Below are 25,810 nucleotides of genomic sequence, written 5' to 3'. Positions count from 1 at the left end.
TATTATGTGTTTACTGAATTTACAGGATGTAAAAGCATCCTGAATCTTATTTCTAACACTAGATTCATGACTATTTTAAAAATACATAATCTATTACGAAAGTAAAAACAATTTGAAACGTAGGAGCTGTGATAGCTAAGCGAATTCCCTCAGGCATTGAAAAAATAACACAGTTTTCTAAACATCGAATATTGCATTTTTAATTTTTCAAGAATTCTTATTTCGAAAACTAAGCACCTAGAAAAAAATCTATAACTAATTTGACCTTTCAAATACCAAAACCCTATTTGATACCTTTTATTCAAATCGAATTACGGAAATTGCGAGCGTTGGGGGGGGGGGGGGCAGATACATTAAAAATTAAAATCGATGAACATTAGAAGAAATATTTTTAAGAAATAGTTGAAACTAAGACATCCGGTACACACATATTGTGTAAACAGATATGCTATTACTGTGCTATATGGGTACACTTTGGGACCTTTGCAACCGTATTAGTTACAGTGGTTCAACTGGGCTTTAAATGAAACGTTGTTATGGCTATCATACTTCCTTGTACATATTAAATATTCGTAAAACACACAAAACTCGTCATTTTGACCCAAAAAATACAAAAATCGGGTGCATTTGCTGACTGGTCGAATAGTTTTTGAGATACGGACTAAAATCAATAAAAAAAATGCGTTATCTCAAAAACTGTGCATCCAATCATTAAATAACCTGCTTTTTATAATTTTTGGGTCAAAATTAGCCCATCCACCACAAAACTCGTAATTTTGACCCAAAAAGTACAAAAATCGGATGCATTTGATGATTGGTCGAATAGTTTTTGAGATACGGACTAAAATCAATCAAAAAATTGCGTTATCTCAAAAACTCTGCATCCAAAGAATTTAATCTGATTTTTATTCTTTTTGGATCAAAATTACTCTATCCAATCAAGTTTCATCAAATTCCAAAACAAAAAATTTATTTTATCACATTTTTCTAAAAAAAAATTTCTAAAGGCCTTAGTTCTGCTTTACAATTCAAAAGTAGGTACTTGGTTGAACAAAATAATGTTGAAATCTAATTTTCATGATTTCAATGATTTCAAACAGTGAAAATTTGGAGTATAAAATTAAAACTTTTAGAAAATAAAGACAAAATTACATATAAATCAACTTGTACAAGACTGTGTAAGTGTGTAATACTAACAAACATTTATAGTAAAATAGTAAATACTAGATATTATTCTTCTATTGACATATTGTACAACAAATTAGTTAAAAAAGATTTATATCCTGACCACAACAGTTAACAATTAAACTACACAAAATAATATGTTACTAATAGCAGCTAACTAAACTAACTATATAGCTACACATTACAACCAATAAAATGGTAAAATGGTTCTTACTTACTGTCTAATGTCTAATGCCTCCTCATTCTATTACATAATTATATGGTCTATAATTCTTTTTTTTTATATATTTTTATCGACAGAAAATAAAAATAAGAATTGTGTCTTGTTTGCTAATTATTTCATCTTCTCATTATCCCCTTCCATAAATGTTATAGATGAAACTTGTCTGTCTATTTGTTTGTATACCTCAGCGTTTTCTGGAAAAAGCGATTTTATGGTTGTGTGTAAAATATATTTTCAAAAGAAATCACGTAATTTGAAAGAAATCAATAAATTATTAAAAAATTAAGCATCATATTCGTCATATTCAATAAAGTTGGTTTCTTTAACAAGTGAAATTTACAAAATTTAATAAACCCCGACAAATTTTTCGGGTAAGGAATCCTTAACTCGCATTTGAAACGTAGCTAAGAACACTCTCCATTAAATTACCCTTAAAACTGTTTGGCTGTTTGTGGCATCATGTCTCCTAAAGGGATGAACAGACTGTGCCTTTTTTTTATTTGTTTTGTTGAAAGTTATAATTTGATTGACAATGATCCTAGCTTTAATTGAAATGCGAATTTTTTTGCTTAAATCTTTACTTTCGTGATGAAAAAAATTCTCATAATTTTTGAAGGACTTAAAAAAATAAATTAAAAAAACTGTAGATAGGTTTCAACCATAATATTCCAACCATATATTACAACCATTTGAAAAATAAAAGGTGTTAATGTTTCAAATCGAGCGTGAGCTCATAACGTAAATGCTGACGTGTTATATCTGTGTATCTATATGTCTGTCTATGGCTCCTAAACGAATGAACGGATTTCGACGTTATTTGTTTGAAAGGTAATTTGATCGAGAGTGTTCTTAGCGTTGATTAAAAGACGCTTTGAAGAGGCGCTTTTAAATTACAATTACAATTATTATCTTCGTTTTAGTGCAATAAAGTGTGTTTCATAGTTTTTAAACTATAATTTATTAAAACTAAAAAACATACGTCTGAATAATTGAGTGACTTCAGCCTAAGGAATTAAACATTTTACTTGTTAGCAGTCTAGATTCAGTAAAATCATCCTGTGAACGTTAATTCAAATTTGTTGTTTGTTTTTTAAATAAAAAAGTCTTTCCGTACATAGATGTTAAGTAGAAAATATTCGAGAAGTGAATTGGTATGTCGACATGAATCTAATATCAAATATAACATAATATACAACGACTTTATACATATATATAGAAACAATAAACAAACAAAAATGTTGCAGCATAAACCGAAACAGTAAGAGAACCGATGCGCGTTTCGAACGGGGAAACGTAAAGAACGAATATGATATATACATACAGTGTGTTGCATCTCAGATGAAGACACCCGTATATTTTCGTAATTTATGGAAATATCGGTCGGAAATTTGATACAGTCACACAGGGTGTAGGTCACATTTTTTAAGATACCTACCCAAAATCAGAACTTACTACAAGTTGACAAGTACGACCGATTCCTAATGTTTTGCCTTGCGTCAAAGATGGTTAGGTATAACGAAAAAAAAAACTATTAGAAAAAGTTGCTTAGAAAATTTTTTTATACCTATATTTTTATGCCAAAATTCGTATTTTTAATTTTTTTTATTATTTTAATCCTTACTGAAAATTATTACAAGTTTATTGAAGTATTATGAGTTTGTCAATTTGTCCAGTTTTTACATTCCATAGCACACAGATTTCGGTTGAGTATCTTAAAAACTCTCAACCATCATCCTGTATGACTGTGTCAAATTTCAAATAGATATTCTTCTTAATAAAGAAAATATGAGAGTGTCTTCATCATAAATGCGACACACTGTATATATATATACAATTTATTTACACGAACGAATGATGATGCATAGCTTTGTATGGAGTTTCATTTTAAGCCACTTAAGCAATAAATCAAAGGTTTATTTATTATATATCTTGTGTTGTTGTATCAAAAATCCATTGGGAACTCTACAACTAGACATAAATTGATACTGAAAATTGTGAAAATTATACTCCTGTTTTGTGCATTTACTTATAAACCGAAATAAGTTGTTGTTTTTCTTGCAAAAACAATTGAAAAAAACTAGTCCACCATCTTATATTATCCGCCATATTTGCTTCGGCAGTACATATACTAAAATTGGGACGATACAGAAAAGATTAGCATGGCTCCTGCGCAAGGATGACACGCAAAATCGTGAAGCGTTCCACATTTTTTTAGACCCTAAATGGTCGAGCGGTCTAAGAAACGTTGGACTATTTATACTTAGGTTGGGGGTTCGAATCCAGGCAGCGGCAGTGTGAACAATTTATAATTAATGAGAGTGCAGAATTGATCACATTGTCGTCGCTTGGATAAGAACGAAGTAGCCGACTCCACTCACATCAATAATGTAATTGTAAATATGTTTGTAACTGAATAAATAAAGGGAAAGAATGGTGTGGGTGGCCTCTGTGATAAGGCGTATGTCACAAATACGGAGTAAAAATCCCCATCACTTAGGTAACCATGCATTGTCATCCAAACTTAACGTGTACGCAAAATTTCAACTCAATCCGTTAAAGCTTTTAAATTCAGTTGCAAAATTTGGCTATGCATGCATTTAAAAATTTCAAGTAAAATAAAAGCTTGTAAAATGAAATATACTTGGGTTCAAACAATTCATTTACCTAAACTGGGCTTTTTTTCTTCTTCTAATGCAAATGAATAGTGTTCACAACACTTTACGAAAATATAGTGTGGAAACCAAAGCTCCGTTTTTCTACGTACCTATTGTTTAAATATATGACTTTAAGTTTTACATAAAGAAGTTATAGTTTAGTATCGTCGTCTCTAGTCAAGCTTAATAATACAATTTTATTATAAAAGGATGTTCGTATATATTAAAGTTATATGCAAACGTCCGTAAACGTAAAAGTAACGTTGACTACTAGTAAAGTTACAATAATGTCCCGTTCCGTTTCGTTTTCATGTAAGTACGTTACTAGATAATATTACATGTAATATAGTCATAATAATTATTATTATTCTGATTTTCCTAAACAAATAAAACAGTCAACTTGTATGTATGTTATAACTTATTTGCATACCAAAATTGTTACTCAAGAGTAATAGAAATATAACGACTATTTATTCATTTCTACAAGTGAAATTTACAAAATTTAAAAAACCCCCGATGAATGCGATTTATTTTTTGTAAACTGATTTTTCGAAACTTAGCTATAAAATGTTCTCAATCGAGTCGGTTCGACCGTTTATAGGGGCTACGATGCCACTGAAAAACATACAGACGCACAGATAAACACTTTAAACTTATAACACTCCTTAAATCAATATCAAAGTGATGGTCAAGGATATCAGATGAGATGAAAAGGATACTTAGAGAGCTATCATTTTTTGGGACAAATTTTTGGAAATATTTTAATTGAAATTGAAATATTTGAGTTGACTTTGTTCTTTTGAATTATTGTTTTAAATTACCTAATTATTTTACCATTTCACTTTTCGAAATGAATTGAGCCATGTTTATTTGACCATTCATTTCCATAGTAATTATTTATATGTTAAAATTATGTCATGTCTTTTGAAAACTGAATCGATTTTGAAGATCACCGCCAACTTTTTAGATTTTTTGGGTAAAAAACTCTTAACTCGCACATGAAACATAACTAAAAATAATCTTCGCTAAATTACCTTTCAAATGAAATCAAAAAAATTAAAATCGATTCATCCGTTAAGGTGCTACAATGCCACAAACAGATTATGTAATAAATACCTGACCCACTCTTATTACGTTACCAAATTCGAAAACACTTTGGATATTTATGAGAATTACTTCTCATACTTTATCTTTTTGCTAGAATATTTTTTCTTGATTATAAAAATGTAATCAGATATCTAATGCCTTTTCAACAATACACATAAAATACATGAAAAATTTAGATCACGTTTTCTTTAAGTCACATAATATAATAATAAATTAAGTAATTTGGTTTACTTAATACCCACAAGAATTAGGTTTCATAACGAATGAGAAAGGGATAGATATATTAGAAAAGTTTTCCATTAAGAGTGTCCAATTTTTAAACTTAAATTAAACAAGCTGCGTATAATATCATTAATTTTTTTGTCAGTGTTTTTTCACCGCATTGATTCGGTTCATAAGAATTGCTTAAACTAACTTTTAATAAGCCCTTGCTCGAATCTTACATTTCGATCGACGATATTGTCTGATGTCCAACTGAACCAGTTGACTCATATTTATGATGTAAACCAATGAAAATCACGCCTTGATATCATATATCATACAAATAGTTCTATTACTCTTAATGGAAAACTCGAAAAGATATGTATAATCAAATGTGGTTGGAGGGAAATGGCTATTAAAATTAGAAAACAAACCTAGGAATTAAATAATACTTTGTTAGAAACACACATACACACATATATATTGATATGATGATGATTTCATTAAAATTAGCTTTGCCACTACTATCACACTAGTTATGTGGAATTTATATTATAATTCTTATCTTTTAGACAAGACAAAACTTTTGATAAAATTTTGATGTTCTAATTTTATAAAACTTCTATCAAGTCAATTATATGATTTATTGTAACTATGGTCAAAGTGGTTTCACCAAGTGGTTTCACGAGTAGAGTGAGACATTCAGTGCATAGTTTCAGAGATAAAGAGTCTCAAGCTCTTAATATTGTAATTTTCAATTCCAAAAGATTAATACGCAAATACCTTGGAACGTATCTGAAATTTTTGAAGAAAGAGACATTCAGGCGTTACTTGCGAGATTAAAGCTTCTCAGGCCGTTCAATCTCATAATTTTCGAATCTGAAGGCTCAGTAAAACTTGCAAACCAACCTTCTTCAACAAAAGAAAACCTAATCCAAAATACTAACGGAATTTTGTTAAAAGCTGTAATATTATACGATATTATTCAAGGAAAGTTGAAAAAGATAGAATGTACTATCATAAAATTTGATTTAATTTAGATGGAATAAAAAGCCCGGAGAATTTAAAACAAAACCTCTGGTTTCCTGTACCAATAAAATTCAAGAAACATACAAAAAAAAACCGTTCCTATTGGAAATAATGTGAAAGACATTCTGTATATTTTCTAGAATGCTTGAATAGATTGTAAATAGTATAAATGTAAGGCCCTTTTATATATAAATTAGAATTTTCGTTAAATACCATATTTTATATGACTTAAAATAGTATTATAATATCATCATAATGCTGTTTTATCTTTTTACCCCCAAAGGATTTAAATACAATTTTCCTATTTTAATTGTTTTTAGAACACAGTCTTTAATGTATGTTTTCTTTCTAAAAATGGATTTCTCTATCTCTGTCTCTGTTGCTGATTCTAAAACATATTTTAGTTTTAATAATTCAAAAATTTTAGTTAAGCATGATTAACCTAAATTTATATTTTGACGTTGGAAAATTAATTATATAATCGTACTAGAGATATAAGTTTTATAATCTTCTCAAAAATTTATTGTCATTGTGAGTAGAAATTATAACATTTTATTTCGAGCATGTACACGGTAAGAAATTCTATGTGTCTTTGTACACATTGTACATATATCCTCGATAGACAATCAATTTACTCCAACGGGCATTTAACCAAATTCTCTGTAATTCCGCAAAAAGACGTAATTCAAATATTAAAGAGCCTTATCCTACATTACCAAATTTCCGCCAGAAAGTCGGAGTAGACAAAATATTTTATAGACTCTGTTTAGACTTTGAAATTAACTCCAGTGTTTTGTTTTTAAATTAGAAGTAATTAAAATTGCATGCATCATTTCTATATTATCATCTATGATACCACAAAAAGGAATACAGAAGTGCCAAAAATATTATTGTACCCATTAGTATTTTATCTAAAACTGTACAAGGGTGATTTGTTGTAATTCACTAGTAAACTGTACAAAATTGCACGAGGTGCAACTTGAAAAATTAACTTCATGGTTAAGGCATCTTTAAGGGTTCTGGTTTCTGATTTTATATGGAAAAAATTTTAATCCGTTGTTTAAGACAGTTTCTTAAGTCTTACATAATATCAACATTTGAAACAAAATTGTATTTTAAACACTTTAATGTTCTAAAAGGTTTTTGACGAAATTGACACACGGTATGTCTAAAAACTGTATAATATACTTTATCTAAATATTCAAGTTGTATATTTTCATACAATAAAACTATTATTATTATAATTTAAAACACAAGTTTTCTCTAAAACAGACTCAAACTCAACTCATCTCTCAAGAAAGTTGAATGAATTTTCTATTTAGAGGAAGAAAGTTAGGTATACATAGATTAGAGACTTAGATATATATATATATATATAATATTTAAACTAACGTTACTTAAAAAGTTCATTTTCTTCAGATAATTTTCTAGTTTAAAAGCAGTGGTAAAATAAACTTTTCTTAGGCTTTATTATTAATACCATAGATTTAAGATGATTCTAACGTCAAATAAAACACAAATGGATCATAAATTCATTATCTGTATTAGGTGATTATTTTTGGTCTTAATAATATAAATGAAACAAGTTAAAACAAACAATTGACTGAGTTAATTGTTGAAATACCATGTATAGACAGTGTTGATGAAGCAATCGTTTGTTTTTTGACGTCACATTAATAAAAAAAGATTCCACTTTTAAATAGCTACACACACACTGATATTCCCATATTAATGCATACTATAAAATTTGCACCTAATAAGCGCCCTCGTGAATAAACAGTGAAGTTTACAAAAAAAATTTTCAAACAAAAGTTGTTTATTTTTTTATAAAGAACATTTTTTACATTTAAACTTTTGTTCTATCTCTAACGGTTTACAAGATGGGTCCTACGGACCCAAGACCCAATTGACCCATATTGCTCATTTACGAACTTGACCTCAGTTTTTAGGTCCTGAGTACGCTATAAAAATTTCATCTTGATATCTCTTTTCGTTTTTGAGTTATCGTGTCCACAGACGGACGGACGGACGGACAACCGGAAATGGACTAATTAGGTGATTCTATGAACACCTATACCAAAATTTTTTTCGTAGCATGAATATTTTTACGCGTTACAAACTTTGGACTAAACTTAATATACTATGTATATTTCATATATACATGGTATAATAAAACTATTCCCATTATGTAAACATCTAAATTTAAGGTCGGAATAATATTATTCCAGACTGCGAAGCTCTTAGTTATCATTACTTTCTTATATGCAAAAAAAGTACTACAGTCAAAAAAAATGTTTGCTCTATCAAATCCAAATTTTATCCAATTTTGATAAACAAAATATGTAATCCTACCAAATTTGGGTCGTTTTTTTTCAAATTTGTTATCAAAATTTACCTGGCTTTATTATGTTTCAAGAATTTGGAGTCGTGGTCCCGGAGTTAAGCACATAAGTGATAGCTAACGAAAAATTGGCATCACAGCTGAAAAGAATGGACCAAAATTAGTGGGTTTCAAATAAAAAATCCAATAAAATCGGTTCAAATTTGCCTGGGTCTCAAAAAAATCGAATTTTTTAACTAATTGCTTCTTTTTTGTAGACGTTATAACAACCATAAATCTGTAAAATGAAATATATTATCTTCTATTATATAATTTCAATATTATAAATTTTATAATAGTAAATATTACTTTTTGTCAAAATAATGTTATATTGACATTATATATTAAATGAAGTTGTGTTCGTTCTTATCAAAGAAATGAAGTTGAGCTTATACGAACATTATTGAAACGAGAAATGGTTTTTATCAGGTAAATAATATTCTCTGTACAGGCGGTTTAATAAAAGGAAGAATCATTAGATATATCTATATTACTTTCAAAAACTAACCAATAATATAAAAGATAATAAATAACGAACGCTTTTGTCAAAATAGAGAAAAGATAAAATTATCCCTTATACCTATTATTATTATTTAAGTCCTGGTTTTCATTAAATTTTACCCGCTCATATGTTAGACAATACGTTGAGAGTATAATAATTATATTTCATAATTCGATAAAATAAAAATAAAAGTAACGCTTGATTAGGAAATGTGCTTAGGAAAAGTAGTGATGAAAAACTAATCCATAAAAAAAAGTTTTTCTTATACTCTTTTAGGTACTTTGTTTTTTTTTTTTGTAGAAATTTTTTTTTTATAATTTTTATCGTCATTACTATCCTTGGCCTTCTGCCTTGTTGGACCCTTTGGCAGTGGAACTCGCTGCACTCGTATATAGTAATGATAACAAATCATACCTCAATACTATAAAAATAGCTGTTTACAATTCTAGGTAAATATGTTGGAAGCGCAGATAAATACATTTGAATAGAAAGATGTAATGTAATATAATTTATATGCGTTTCCACCATTTATTTCATGGGTTTTAATTTTTTGGGTGCGGAATCCTCAAAAACATTTTGTAGTGCAATATTTTTTGGAGTCATTCTAAACCATCCTTGCATTTACTTGAACACATACTCAATTTCATCAAAATTGGTCCATTCGTTTAGGAAGAGTTCAATTACAAACACCGACAGAAAGTGCTTAACGTGCCAAGAGAAGTTTTCACTCTTTCAAGGACGCCAGCTCATGCATTTGGAGCTCAGGAGATACACTCAAACTTTGGAATGGCATTTAACTTTCCATAAGATGCCAATCCACTGAGAGCTTTCAGACAGTAAGCAATGTTAAAAATTATGGAAATAATATTTAATTAAATCAAAAATAAAAGTTTTTTTAAATATTGAAACTGAATAATATTGTTTGTTTGAGAAAGTAATTAAGTTTAATAGTTTAAATTGTTGAAAATAATACCCAATAGTATAACTAAAACTCAATTCATTCAAAAACATTAAGAAGCGACTGTGACGACATAAGAAGAAAGGTTACAGTTGGGAATTATAATAATCTTTAAAACAATTAATATAATATACATACCTTTATAAAATATGCTTTATTTAGTTTATAAAATAATGTATAATCAAACACCGAAATTAGATTAAATATGTAAAAACAATAATACAAGTACCTCAGTCGTATACAGAGATTGGCAGTCAAGTACAGAATGTTTTTTTAGAGAATCACATCTTCAGGATTTTAGAGGATCAATAGCATATAGTTTTGTTTTGTGTTAAGTTTGGGTTGTCATTTCATAATGAGTAGATTCACGCCAAAGAAACGCTTGAAAATTTCTGAAATTTTTAATTTTTATGAAAGTTCATAAAATTTTGTATTAATTAAACGAAAGTACCTGTTATTACCATGTGATCTAACCTATTAGATTATTTTCTTTCGGGATATGTAAATCGACTTATCTTCGGTGATAAATCGGAGGCGGGTGAACATATGGAGTACAATATTCAGCGAGATATTAGCGAAATTCGACTGCAATTGCTGCGAAAAGTGTGTGAAAAGTGGCCAGATTATCGAAATCATATTCAAACATTCATGGTATAAAATTATCTTTGTAGTAAAGCCAGTTTTATCAATATTTTTCTTTGTTTAAATTTAATTTAAAGATCAGATCTAGAATGTTTGTCAGGAATTTATCTTAATCAATTTCGGATGATTGTGATTAATTACAAATTGAAACAAATAATAATAAACGCAATATCATTGACTATAGTTGAAGTATATAGGTAACTACACTCCTTTAATTGACTGTAGACAAAGGTTATATTTATAGCAAGACATTTAAAATGGTATTATCTAATTTGAACTTCATTAATTAAAACCAATTAAACAATTTTATACACGCAATAATTAATTTAAAATAGAAATAATACTGTTGTATTCGACAGGGTGTTAGGGGAATAATTTGCGAAATAATCATCAGATACTGAAGTATGTCATTACCAATTTTTTGCCAACATTTTAAATTAAAAATCTTTTCTAAGGTTTTAAAACAATCTCCGAATATAATTATTTTAAGTCTTTCTGTAATATTTATTTCTTCCTTAAAACGATTTTTTTGAAGATTATTTACGACATGAATAAATATCGCTAAATCGAAAGTTTATCCTAAAATAAATGCTTTTTCTCTTCAAATCACACACACAATATTGTCTTACTTAATATAACGTTGATTTATTGCTGGAATTTACAAAAACGTTGTAAATCTATAAAAACAAAGTCTTGAAGTAAGTTATTAATAAATTTATAAATAAATATGTAAAAAAAAAAATAATATTTTTATAAATTAGGTGAGCAGATGTTTTATGTACATATATACGCCGAATCGATGCTTTAAATATGGAATGCACGAATCTTCTGATCTTATGTTTTAAGACATATCTGAATTTTTTATTTTTAATCATTTTTAATCAATATTTGAAGAATCATTGGTTGGATCCTTTTTAAGTCATGTCAATCCTGTTCACTGCCCTTAAACAAGCCGAAAATAATTATTTACAAAATTTAAAAAACCCCCGACAAATTTTTCGGGTGCAGAACCGTAAACTCCCACTTGAAACAAGTACATTCTCCATTAAATTACCCTGTTACTTAAAGCATTTTCCAAGCTAAACAAATTTGGAGGATCATCGCCCTTTTTTATGTTTTTTCGGGAACGGAACGCTAACCTAGCACTTGAAACATAGCTAAGAAAACTGCCCATTATATTATCTTTCAAACGAAACAAATAAAATCAAAATCGGTTCATCCATTTAGGCGCTACGATGCCACAGACAGACAGACAGACAGACAGGCAGGCACACACATAGCAATCAGACTTATAACACCCCTTTTTTAAAATGCGGGGATTAAAAATAAAAATGCGTTCAGTTGAATGTATATGACCCAGTGGGTTATGGCGCTTGACATGAATCCAAGGGACCTGGGTTCCATTCCTAGTAGGTATATGTGCATTTTATCAATTCTCTTTAATTAAGAAATAATATTTTTCGTACATCAACATTAAACACATTCGTTACTTCCCGCTAATAATAATTTCAAAACAAATAATAAAATTGTTTGCAGTATTACTTAAAACAGATTTCTTGACATGATACAGAACGGCGACAATTAACTGTGAATCACGATAAAATTATGAAAACAAAAATGACACAATTTTTTTGTATTGCATGAAAACATCTTTTATGCAGATCATAAAATGTAAAGTTTGTAATAATATTTTAAGAAATGTGTAAAAAAATTCTTGATTCATTTTTCCGGTCTATATTTTTTAGTGAATGAATATCTTAACTACATTTTTTTTTTCGAATAAATAAATAAACTACAAGTTTTATTTTACGTAAAATAAAAAAACTTGGCAACTGTTAACGAGAACACACATTCAGTCTTTTTGAGCGAAATATATTTTGTAAAATATTGTTATGAAACGTTCAAAATTATAATTATGTATGCTTTCGTGTGATGATTTAATTTTAAATTTTGAATGTTCATCATTTCCGTCTCTAATTTCTCTTAAAAAACGTTTGTTTTATAAACGGTTCCGGTTTTTTTTAAGAAAATTGAACCATTATCTCTTCCGCATTTAAATAAAGCAGAAAAAAACTCTCGTGGTGAGTATAAACCTTAGATATTAGGCTCACTAGTTCCCGTCTAAACAATTTCTTTTGTTAAAAATTTCAATTGATAACTGGGAGTTTCAATCCCGCCAACTGGTGTAAATAGTTCGTACTAATTATAACAGGATGTGAACCCGTTTTTAGTAGTACCAAATTAGACTACCAGATGACAATATACTTGTAGTTACCATTCTAAAAGACAATCAAAATATTCAAATTTAAATCAGATAAACCCCGCTAACTGGCGATAATAATTCCCACTAATTAAAACAGGACGATACTTACCAGTAGAGAAATTCAAAACTCATTTCCGATCTTTCTACTTTTGTTTTCTGAATTGGTTTTGCCAAAAAAAACGAATATATTTCAATTTTTGCGGTACTTTAATTCATTTTCTTTATTTTGGCTTAATAAAGACTTAGGAAGGTTCCATTTTGAGATAAAAGTCAGATTCTTTATCAATTTTTCTTTTTCAGTCTCAGCCTTACAAATTTCTTTTTAATACAACCTGACTTTTTTGAATTTCGTAAAAATTAAATTAAAAAATCTTTGCTTTTTTCTTTGAAATTTGGATGTTTTCGGCAGTATTTATTTTCCGTAATAATGTGTCTTTTATTTATTGAACTCCTTTTGCAGAAATTATGCGCCTTATATACTCGTCTTTAGATTTTTAACGGGGTAAAACTATCCAATTTATGTTAAATGAACTTTATTTCATTTGTTACATCTTTTGCTAATGATATGTTATTACAGTTAATGATATGTACATGCATACAAAAAATATTATTGTATTAATATTAGTGAAAGAAATAGAATTTTGTCCTTACATACTATATTTAGCGGTCCGGCCACTCTGACTATGAATTTTCAACAAGCTTATATAAAATACAAAAAATGTTTTTAATACAAAACAATAAAATAAAACCAGCATTTTGCAAATATGTATTATAAATGTATTATAAATTATTCCCTACTAATATTTTTAATCTTCCGGTATGTTTGCTTATAATATACTCTATACGCACGCCTACGTATTTCGTTAGACACTTGTACATATTAATATATTTATTTTTGGATAAGTTGTCACATGAATAATATACAAAAAAAAGACATATTCCCTTTCTCCTGCGTAAAAAATGACCGGCCTATAATTAACAGTATGATGCATTCACGCATTTAGAGTGCACTCACATTCAAAAATTAAGGTAGTACAAACACGGTACTCACAAGCCACAAGAGTGTATTTTAATAGTTCAACTTTTCTCATAGGAGTTTGGCTGATGATAATTTCACTCGGAACAAAAAAGTGAAAGGGAGAGAAAAATCAAAGAAACACAAAGAAGATGGGAAAAAATGATAGAGTGCTGCTTCTAGCTGTGAAAGCTTAGATTTAAACAGAAACTCCTTTCTGATTGGCTCATCTTCTGCAGTACATTTTTACATAGACTGGGTTGAATTCTTTGAAAATTCACTACTGGAATTGCCAACAGAGTGAGAACCACGTCTCAAAGTAGATTGACAAGGATAGTAAATGTCGAGGCCTGGTCATAATACGCATGTCTTAATATACAAAATAATATCCTGGCGCGTATTTAAAATAAGACTATACCACTTTTAAATAAAGTTAAAACAGTAAAGTTTTGAACAAATTACCATTTAACCATTTTTAAAATTTTTTTTCATAGAATAAACACAAAATTATCTAACAATATTACTCGTTTGAACGTTAAAACAAAATAAAATTTTATTTATTTATTTTAAGCACATGTGAATTTGAAATATAAACACATCATTGAAGCAGTTGATTCCGGTTATACGATCATGCGCATTGAATACCAGGCCTCCAAAATGGTGTTTCTCCGTCAGCTGTTTGAATATTGTATTTTCATCTTTGTTAATCTACTCTGTGACGCCAAAATATATATACTTGGTATACACTGGGCTTATCTATTTAAAATATATGATCTAAGGTTGAATTTACTCTTAGGTACACTTAACGAAAATTCTTTATCTTTTTATATGGATACCATAATCGCACTGCCTTAAAATAAACTAAACTTCTAACGTAAATATTGCAAAACATCGAATGTCATGTCATACACTCGTAACAAGAGGTTGTTTTGTTCATTTTCGTAATTTTTTTTTTTTAAATTTCTATCTTGTATCTGACGTCATATCCGGACAGGATGTTAGTAGTTCGTATGACAATTAAAAATGAGATGTTATGCTTAAAATCATTAATAAACTTGTTCGTGAATGATTATAATTTATTTGCGGATAAAAAATAGTGGATGCGATTAAAAATTATCTACAAGTTTGGATATTTTTGACCTAGAATAGATAATTGTGATAAAATTATTATTATTATTATAAATAAAAAGTATCTAATAAAGGCCAATAAATCTTTTTCGGAACATTTTAGAGAAAAGATATTTTGTTGATGAAACAGTTTCTGGAGACATTTGCCCATACACATCCTGGAAAAGGAAAAAGTAAGTACACATTTCTTTTAAATTGCTCAATCACATTTATTTAATTTTTTTAAATTCCATGTATTACAAACTACATTTAGTGGAATAATTTCCGGAAAAAAAGTTCTGTACATTTTTTTGATCAATTTGCACAAGCATCTTGCCAAACAACTTTCCTTATTTTTTTCCCACAGTTTGGTTTTGAGACATGCTTTTGTTTTGGGAAAGGAATAGATTCTACATACGAGTCTGGTAAATTATTTCCTTCATTGGGAAACATTCTATATACCGATGGTGTATCTGCTGATTTATCTGATAAATTTTCGAATAATCCTTCTACATTTTTTTTCCCTCCGATCAATCCATTTAATAATTTTATCAATGGTCCAAAATTTCTCCTACTGGCTGTCACAGATTTTGATTTCATAGTTCTTGGAAAATTGTATGTTTTTTCACATATTCTGTAAACACCATACATGCAGTTACATATGACATCATCAGCAGCTGTTAGGAATGGATTTCGGTAAGGACATTTATAGTGGCAATATTCCATGTTTCCTATACGTGCGCACTGACCATATTCTGAAAACAATATGTGCACATTTAAAACAAAATCTCAAATCAAGGATAAGACTGGCGCGTCAAAAATATACACTGTCTGGCATACGACGAGAATAGCTTCATCAATTACGCAGCAAAATCTTTCAGCTTGGTATTCGCTTCATGAAAAATTTAATGTTTTAAATCTTTTTCATTTCCGTAAAAGAAAAATTTTACAATAAGCTTAAAAAAACAAATTTCTAAGATTTATCGACACTTACCTAAATCACCGAGATTAAATCCTCCAGCCGCTGCGGAATCTTTCGTTTCTACTACTTCAGGAGTTAAGTCCAAATCAGCAAAATTGTCTAAACCAGAATCTCTATTTTCCTCCCCATTGACATCTTCAGACGGTAGAGATCCACTTTGATTGTTTTCATACCAACTTGGTTCCAATAAATGTTGCGGATGACCAAGAATTATGGAACACGAACTCACTAACAATATTACGACAGCTCCAGCCATTTTGTTGTAGATCACTTATAAGATGTAGTTGACCGTTAACAGTGAATTTAGGTCAGAAAATTCACCATTTTTATAGTAAAATTTTTCTATTTTGGGCAAAAATGTTGTTGTAATTTGATATATTTTTTTTTGTTTATAATATAACAAAATTAAATAAATGAAAATTTTGTAAGTAAAACAAAATGGTTTATTTGTTAAATTTTGTCAATCAATCATGACTTTTTTTGAGTATTTTGTTACAAACACTCATTGATTTGTCAACAACAAAAATTTTATTTAACTCTATTTGTAATTACTTGGCGTTTCAAGTAATTGCAAATTACGTGGAATTTCGATCAGTAAATATTCTTGAAGAAGTTAAAATGTAGTTTACAACAAAAATAAAATGTATAATCAAAAAGTTCGATTTTTACTTCAAGCTCAAATAAAATAAAGTTCTATGGTTTGTGGTTTTGAATTGTTTTAAATCGTATTTTCTAAGCTGGGCAGTGAATATAAACGTTTGCATACTAAAGTAACTTTACTTCCTTCTTAAAATTCGTCTTCTAAAACTTCTTCATTTTGTCCATGCTGAAATTTTTTTTAAAACGAGGTTTTAATCCATGCCGTTATTTTCCAACGCTTATATTTCCAATCTCATCATTTGAGGGCTATTGAATCTAAAAATTGGGCTTACCTTAGGAGATACCCAACAACTGATATGAGTGGCGTATAGATCAGAGTCTAGGCTCATTTTTCTGACTAAAAAACGACCTAGAAGAATTGAAATGGGAATCATTATTAACAAAAATCAAAATCAAATATTTTTAATGAATACTTTATTATTATTTTATGTGCAAAGCAATTATTTGCCATATTGCGAGGTGTGGTCCTTGTAAAGTTTAGTGTGGTTTATAATGGGTGAGGACACTATCGAAGTCAGGGAGCAATGGTACGTGATATATATTTACTAATGACATTTAGAGATTTTTGGCAAATTTGGTATAAAAACAAAACGTGTTCTAGGATGATGGGCTGGTTTACCATGTCTGTTGTAATCTAAATTAAAAAAAAAAAAAAATGTATATAAAAATTAGAAAAGCGAGTAAGTTGTCTAAATATTCTGTCCCTGATAAAAAAGTTGAATTCAATTCGAATTAAAATTTTCGAGTTCATTTCGCTTTGATTTCGAGTTCAAAGGGAATAAAAATTCAAAGCGAAATGAACTCGAAAATTCACATAAAATTTTTTTTTGTTTTTAAAATTACAATTTAGGGGATTGAATTCACATTGGCCCAGTTTATACATATTGAGTAATTTAGTTCATTTTCAAATTTGTTTATGCAACACCAATTACATGTTTGGTGTAATATTTTATAACTTTCTGCATTACCATCTGAGATTGCAAATTTCTAGTACTCTGCTGTCACGTTCAGATGGCACAAAATAGCGTCAAAAATGGCTTTTTTCTGAAATTTTATCATTTTTATTTTATATTCGCAAGAGGAGAAATTTGTTGGGTTTGTAGTAAAGCTTCAATAGTAAAGTGAGGTCAAGTTCGTAAAAGAGCAACATAGGTCAATTGGGTCTTGGGTTCGTAGGACCCGTCTTGTAAACCGTTAGAGATAGAACAAAAGTTTAAATATAAAAAATTTTCCTTATCAAAAAATAAAGAACTTTTTTTTAAACATTTTCTTGTAATTATCACTGTTTACTCACGAGGGCACACATTAGATGCAAATTTTATAGTATGTATTAATATGGGATTATCAGTCATGTATGTGTGACATGTATAGGTATATGTGTTATGTGATAGAGTAATCAACACTGTCTATACATGGTATTTCAATAATTAACTCAGTTAATTGTTTGTTTTCACTTAAAAATTTTTAGATTTAACCCCCGCGCTATTGGGGTGAAGAAATCTAAGGCAGGTAAGGTAGTTTTTAAAGTTGCTGATCTCGTATTTATGGAAGAGATTTTTCAATTTTCAGATTTTTTCCCTCTTTTTTAGTTCAAATTAAAAAGTCGTTGAGAATCATCATTTTTTTGCTATTAAATCTTCTTTTAGGTTTTTAAAAAGGTTTTTTTTTCTGTCTTTGATATCGAATCTAGTACCAATATATTACATTGAAATCATAGCTTGTATGTTCCTATTTCTTACTACGAACAACAAACTTGGCGCATGAGCGGTTAATGCAGTGTCATTTCATGCCAATAAATGGTACAAACAATTTAGGGGGTCTAAATTTAAAAATTAACAAAGGGGGGGGAATGGAAGTTGTATCAATTTGATCATAAATTCGAGATCAAAGACTATACAAAAACGCTTACATGCCTTAAAATGGTTAAATTTTCAAAAAAATGGTAACTTTTTTAGGGAGTGTAAATGTGGGCTAAAAGAGGGCAAAGAGTAACAAATTTAACACTTCGACTGAAATTTCAAGATCAGCAACCCAAAAATTCTCTTATACGGCGGGAGGGGGGTGGATAGTGTAAAAAGGAGTATATTAATAAAAATATCATTAAAATCTTTTAAAAGGTATTTATTCTTTACACCTCTTTCCCCAATAGCATGGAGGTTAAAACTCAAAATTTCCGCTTTAAACCATTTATACCTTTTCTAAGAATAGCTTTTTTTAGCCAAAGCAAAAAACCGCCAGTCAATACACCCAGCAAAAAATTATTTTCAAAAAATGATAAATTTTCGGTTTTTCGCAAAAATATGGGTCAAGGAGTCATTTTACGGATATGCAACCTATTATGAAATCGAAAGATAATAAAAAGTGCTATAATTTTAAAAAATTCAACTCCGTAGGACAAAATGTAAATAAATTTAAAATTTTGGCTGAACTATTTGGCGGATTTTTAACTAAAAGTTGTAAGTATTACAACCTACTTTTGGTGATAGTTTCATTAAAATCTGTCAAATATTTTTCAAGCTACAATCAAATGAACTATTTAATCATATGTATGTATACATAAATCTATAACTTGAGGGAAGGGGACAAAACTTCCCCAAAAAAATATGAGGTGTAGTTTTGAATCTTTACAACAAACCCACCAAATTTGGATATGGACCGAAGTCTTCCCTTGCGAATATAAAATAAAAACAAGTGAAAACAAACAATTGACTGAGTTAATTGTTGAAATACCATGCATAATCAGTGTTGATTTTTTTATCACATGTGACACATGTGACACATACATAACTGATAATCAAGTATAGACGGACGGACGAACGGACGGACAACCGGAAATGGACTAATTAGGTGATTTTATGAACACCTATGACAAAATTTTTTTCCTAGCATCATTATTTTTAAGCGTTACAAACTTGGGACTAAACTTAATATACTATGTATATTTCATATATACATGGTATAATGATAAAATTTCTGAAAAAAAAGCCATTTTTGATGCCATTTTGTTGGTTAGACATTTTGCACCACTCCGGGAATGTAACAAAATTCAAAAAAAAAAACTTATTTTTATGTGAAAAGTAAAACCCCAAAGTTTTGCTGCCCGAACTTTTAATCTACACATGTCGTAATTTTATTCAAATAATATAATTATCTATTTGTCCTTTACAATGATAAAATGTCGCAGTATATTGTCATTTTAAATCATTTCACAAAAATTTTTCGTTAAATTTTATAAGAAACAAGGGAAAGCAAACAATTGATTGAGGTAATTGTTAAAATACTCTGTATACACAGAGTTGAATATCAGTGCCTGCATTATTTTTATAAATTAAAAAAACCAACCTAGTTATAGCAGTTTGAAGAATTTTCTAAAAAAAATATTTTTGTTTTAGAAATTATTTTGCAAGACTTGTTATTTGAAGCTCCTACTATAATCAATTCCATCTTTTATAGTTTTGGAGAAACTGACATCAAAATTTTGCACCCTTACGGAAAAACAATAATATTTACACGGATAATCAAACATTATTTTAGAATTTTGATAAGCTAAAATATAATTTAAAGTTTTTCAGCTTTTACAATGGCCTTTTTGGAGTTTTTCCGAACATGAAACTGTTAATATCTCGAAAACGAAGAAGTTTAAGAAAAAATCACAAAGCCTTTTTGACGTTAAATAACCCATGGAATCAAGAATAACTTTAACTTGATTCAAAAAAATTTCATTTAACTGTTTCTTTGGAGGGAGGGGGGGAGGGTGTATACAAAACTTGGACCAAAAGGGTTTCTGGCAAGATTCACAATATTAATCTATAAGCTTTTCTAATCAAGAATCAATTGACAAAATGTGGTACTCATATTTTACACACTCAACGATATCCACCGCCTGTTCTAAATTAATAATACTTGATATACATACATACAGTTCAGGTATAAAAATTCAAAAATGAAAAAATATAGTTTGTATGGCAAAAATATATTATTACCATGTAGAATTATTACTTTATAAATTACAGGGTGGTCCCATCATACAAAGAATACTCAAAAAGTACATAAATTTAGTGTTTTACTTTAATAAGTAAATTCTTGGATAACACAGTAAACGTAAAGGCCAAAAGCCCGCGGACCCACACTAACACGATCCAATTAAAGGCATGGACAACCCATAGATCACACGTTATTCCTGTTATTCGCGGGTTGACCATACCTTTAATGGGATCGTGTTAGCACAGTTTTCTGTGTCATCTGCGTTCATCGTGATCTTCGTCAAATTTTAACTGTAGTCTTTTTCAAAAGATTGGAAGTTATTACGACAATATATCTTGTTATTGTTCAAAATTTAATTAAAAAAAAATTATTATTTTATTAATTTTCCACACACTCTAATGCATACACCCCCGGCTAAATAGTTAACAGTCACGTATATTTCGGAAAACGCCATAAATGCTGTGACAATTGTTTCGATCGATTAGGTCAAATATATTATTTACATAAAAAAATTTAAAACATTAAATTACATTTAGTTTCCTTGATTTTACTTGTGTCGAGTTAAATGCAACTTGTATATAATGTGTCAGATAGAGAATTCTGGCAGGAAGCGGTCTCCAACATTTCTTAGGAAATACCAGAACGGAACATGATTGGATTTGGATATAATATTCTTATTATAGTAAAATCTAATCGTTTCCTTACATGTTTTATTATTTTACATAAGAAAGAAAGTGTTCCATAGAAAGCTGTAATTAGGTAGCTGGCTACAGCTTTGTGGTGTGATATTTAAAGTACTCGATTTTGAGAAAACATCGGTATTTCTAACCGATGCATTGAAAAATGTCGATGAATAGTCTCGACATATTGCATTCAAGAAAACATCGATGTATTTTCTTAGTGGACACTCCTAGTTATAATTCTTTCAAAAATATTCCTAGCCTATTCTAATAAATTGTAAATTAATGTTTACTTCAAAATACAGGTGTGTTCAATAAGATTTTACCAAGTAGCTGAGAGACAATTAAATAACTAATTATTAATAATAATACAAACGACATTAAGATTGTACAATGATAGAAATAAAAAGAATTTATATTAAAAAATCATTGTTGTCATTGTAAATTTTCGTATGTGTTCGACGAAACTACAGTTTTAAATAATTTTTAATTATCACAACTTGTATTAGTTTTTTAATTATAGCAATTTTTTTTTATAGTCATTTTGTAGTCATAATCAAAACTTTGTGATAGCTATCTCTACCCGTCTGTTGGCTGTCTTATCCAAAATTTGTCAAATTATTGAAAATATTCGCAATGGTGCAATGATTTTTAAATGTTTCAGTAATATTTATAATTTTATTTCATATTAATTGATGAATCTTTAATGTTTGTATATATTTATTAATTTCGATTATGTAAATTGTTAATACTAAACCGTAAAATGCTCCTTTGATCTGTAGCAAGTTCTTGCATTTGGGTTTGGACATTGACATTTTCCATAAAATAACTAATTATTAATAATAATACAAACGACATTAAGATTGTACAATGATAGAAATAAAAAGAATTTATATTAAAAAATCATTGTTGTCATTGTAAATTTTCGTATGTGTTCGACGAAACTACAGTTTTAAATAATTTTTAATTATCACAACTTGTATTAGTTTTTTAATCATAGCAATTTTTTTTTATAGTCATTTTGTAGTCATAATAAAAACTTTGTGATAGCTATCTCTACCCGTCTGTTGGCTGTCTGATCCAAAATTTGTCAACCCTGATAAAAAAGTTGAATTCAATTCGAATTAAAATTTTCGAGTTCATTTCGCTTTGATTTCGAGTTCAAAGGGAATAGAAATTCAAAGCGAAATGAACTCGAAAATTCACATAAAATTTTTTTTTGTTTTTAAAATTACAATTTAGGGGATTGAATTCACATTGGCCCAGTTTATACATATTGAGTAATTTAGTTCATTTTAAAATTTGTTTATGCAACACCAATTACATGTTTGGTGTAATATTTTATAACTTTCTGCATTACCATCTGAGATTGCAAATTTCTAGTACTCTGCTGTCACGTTCAGATGGCACAAAATAGCGTCAAAAATGGCTTTTTTCTTAAATTTTATCATTTTTATTTTATATTCGCAAGAGGAGAAATTTGTTGGGTTTGTAGTAAAGCTTCAATAGTAAACCCCATATTTTTATAGGAGCATTCGCACCAGCCCCCTCGAGTTATAAATATATGTTTACATACATATGGTAAAACAGCTCATTTGATTGTAAATAAAAAATATTTGACTGATTTAAATGAAACTAATACCAAAAGTAGGTTTTAATACTTACAACTTTCAATTAGAATTTTAGCCAAATCCGCACAAATAGTTCAGCCAAAATTTTAAATTTAGTAAATTTTTTTTAAATGGCTGCCATTTACTGTCATTTTTTACAACGGAGTAGCATTTTTTATTATCTTTCGATTTCATAATAGGTTACATATCCGTAATCTATTAAAAAATAATGTCTCCTTAGCCCATTTTTTTTGAAAAACAGAAACTTTATCATTTTTTGAAAATAATTGTTTGCTGGTTTTATTGACTGGCATTTTGTATACCATGTATATATGAAATATACATAATATATTAAGTTTCGAAGAGAATCATCTTATTAGTCCATTTTCGGTCGTCCGTCCGTCTGTGAACACGATAACTCAAAAACGAAAAAAAAAATATCAAGCTGAAATTTTTACAGCGCACTCAGGACGTAAAAAGTGAGGTCAAATTCGTAAAAGAGCAACATAGGTCAATTGGGTCTTGGGTTCGTAGGACCCGTCTTGTAAACCGTTAGAGATAGAACAAAAGTTTAAATATAAAAAATGTTCCTTATAAAAAAATAAAGAACTTTTTTTTAAACATTTTCTTGTAATTATCACTGTTTACTCACGAGGGCACACATTAGATGCAAATTTTATAGTATGTATTAATATGGGATTATCAGTCATGTATGTGTGACATGTATAGGTATATGTGTTATGTGATAGAGTAATCAACACTGTCTATACATGGTATTTCAACAATTAACTCAGTTAATTGTTTGTTTTCACTTAAAAATTTTTAGTTTTAACCCCCGCGCTATTGGGGTGAAGAAATCTAAGGCATGTAAGGTAGTTTTTAAAGTTGCTGATCTCGTGTTTATGGAAGAGATTTTTCAATTTTCAGATTTTTTCCCTCTTTTTTAGTTCAAATTAAAAAGTCGTTGAGAATCACCATTTTTTTGCTATTAAATCTTCTATTAGGTTTTTTAAAAAGGTTTTTTTTTCTGTCTTTGATATCGAATCTAGTACCAATACATTGAAATCATAGCTTGTATGTTCCTATTTCTTACTACGAACAACAAACTTGGCGCATGAGCGGTTAATGCAGTGTCATTTCATGCCAATAAATGGTACAAACAATTTAGGGGGTCTAATTTTTAAAAATAAACAAAGGGGGGGGGGGGGGAATGAAAGTTTGGATTTGGGAATGAATCAATTTGATCATAAATTCGAGATCAAAGACTATACAAAAACGCTTACATGCCTTAAAATGGTTAAATTTTCAAAAAAATGGTTTTTTTTTTTAGGGAGTGTAAATGTGGGCTAAAAGAGGACGAAGAGTAACAAATTTAACACTTCGACTGAAATTTCAAGATCAGCAACCCAAAAATTCTCTTATACGGCGGGAGGGAGGTGGATAGTGTAAAAAGGAGTATATTAATAAAAATATCATTAAAATCTTTTAAAAGGTATTTATTCTTTACACCTCTTTCCCCAATAGCATGGAGGTTAAAACTCAAAATTTCCGCTTTAAACCATTTATACCTTTTCTAAGAATAACTTTTTTAGCCAAAGCAAAAAACCGCCAGTCAATATTATTTTCAAAGAATGATAAATTTTCGGTTTTTCGCAAAAATATGGGTCAAGGAGTCATTTTACGGATATGCAACCTATTATGAAATCGAAAGATAATAAAAAGTGCTATAATTTAAAAAAATTCAACTCCGTAGGACAAAATGTAAATAAATTTAAAATTTTGGCTGAACTATTTGGCGGATTTTTAACTAAAAGTTGTAAGTATTACAACCTACTTTTGGTGATAGTTTCATTAAAATCTGTCAAATATATTTCAAGCTACAATCAAATGAACTGTTTAATCATATGTATGTGTACATATATCTATAACTTGAGGGAAGGGGGCAAAACTTCCCCAAAAAAATATGAGGTGTAGTTTTGAATCTTTACAACAAACCCACCAAATTTGGATATGGACCGAAGTCTTCCCTTGCGAATATAAAATAAAAACAAGTGAAAACAAACAATTAACTGAGTTAATTGTTGAAATACCATGCATAATCAGTGTTGATTTTTTTATCACATGTGACACATGTGACACATACATAACTGATAATCAAGTATAGACGGACGGACGGACGGACGGACAACCGGAAATGGACTAATTAGGTGATTTTATGAACACCTATGACAAAATTTTTTTCCTAGCATCATTATTTTTAAGCGTTACAAACTTGGGGCTAAACTTAATATACTATGTATATTTCGTATATACATGGTATAATGATAAAATTTCTGAAAAAAAAGCCATTTTTGATGCCATTTTGTTGGTTAGACATTTTGCACCACTCCGGGAATGTAACAAAATCCAAAAAAAAACTTATTTTTATGTGAAAAGTAAAACCCCAAAGTTTTGCTGCCCGAACTTTTAATCTTCACATGTCGGAATTTTATTCAAATAATATAATTATCTATTTGTCCTTTACAATGATAAAATGTCGCAGTATATTGTCATTTTAAATCATTTCACAAAAATTTTTCGTTAAATTTTATAAGAAACAAGGGAAAGCAAACAATTGATTGAGGTAAT

General features: G+C 29.0%; 3 protein-coding genes and 1 non-coding gene across 4 annotated transcripts in view; 2 read left to right on the top strand and 2 right to left on the bottom strand.

Moving 5' to 3' along the window:
* The window catches only part of LOC123298992, a 586,059-nt gene that overhangs the window by 332,208 nt on the left and 228,041 nt on the right, over window positions 1–25,810 (top strand). The window lies entirely within an intron of this gene.
* On the top strand, window positions 3,513–3,619 carry LOC123299400. Its single transcript, XR_006535336.1, has one exon. It is a non-coding gene; the product is annotated as a U6 spliceosomal RNA (small nuclear RNA).
* LOC123298995 lies at window positions 15,490–16,533 on the bottom strand. The gene is made up of 2 exons (XM_044881099.1): window positions 16,261–16,533; window positions 15,490–16,021 (listed from the first exon to the last, which is right to left on the bottom strand). The coding sequence occupies exons 1-2, from the start codon at window positions 16,502–16,504 to the stop codon at window positions 15,582–15,584; spliced, it is 684 nt and encodes a 227-aa protein (XP_044737034.1). The 5' UTR covers window positions 16,505–16,533; the 3' UTR covers window positions 15,490–15,581.
* LOC123298994 overlaps window positions 17,339–25,810 on the bottom strand; it is a 29,972-nt gene continuing 21,500 nt past the window's right edge. The window contains exon 7 of the mRNA XM_044881098.1: window positions 17,339–17,542. Within this exon, the coding sequence (XP_044737033.1) occupies window positions 17,454–17,542 (89 nt within the window). The 3' untranslated portion in view covers window positions 17,339–17,453. The remainder of the gene's footprint in view (window positions 17,543–25,810) is intronic.

The sequence above is a fragment of the Chrysoperla carnea genome, chromosome 4 (assembly GCF_905475395.1).
Source record: "Chrysoperla carnea chromosome 4, inChrCarn1.1, whole genome shotgun sequence".
NCBI lineage: Eukaryota > Metazoa > Arthropoda > Insecta > Neuroptera > Chrysopidae > Chrysoperla > Chrysoperla carnea.
Note: the sequence above shows the minus strand (reverse complement) of the source record. Positions and strands in the feature narration are given on the sequence as shown.

Excerpts from the sequence above, each read along its gene's own strand:
- LOC123298995 (XM_044881099.1), bottom strand. The coding sequence starts at position 16,504 with ATGGCTGGAGCTGTCGTAATATTGTTAGTGAGTTCGTGTTCCATAATT. Across the intron at positions 16,022-16,260 it reads ATTTAATCTCGGTGATTTAG|AATATGGTCAGTGCGCACGT; the intron begins GTAAGTGTCGAT and ends TATTGTTTTCAG.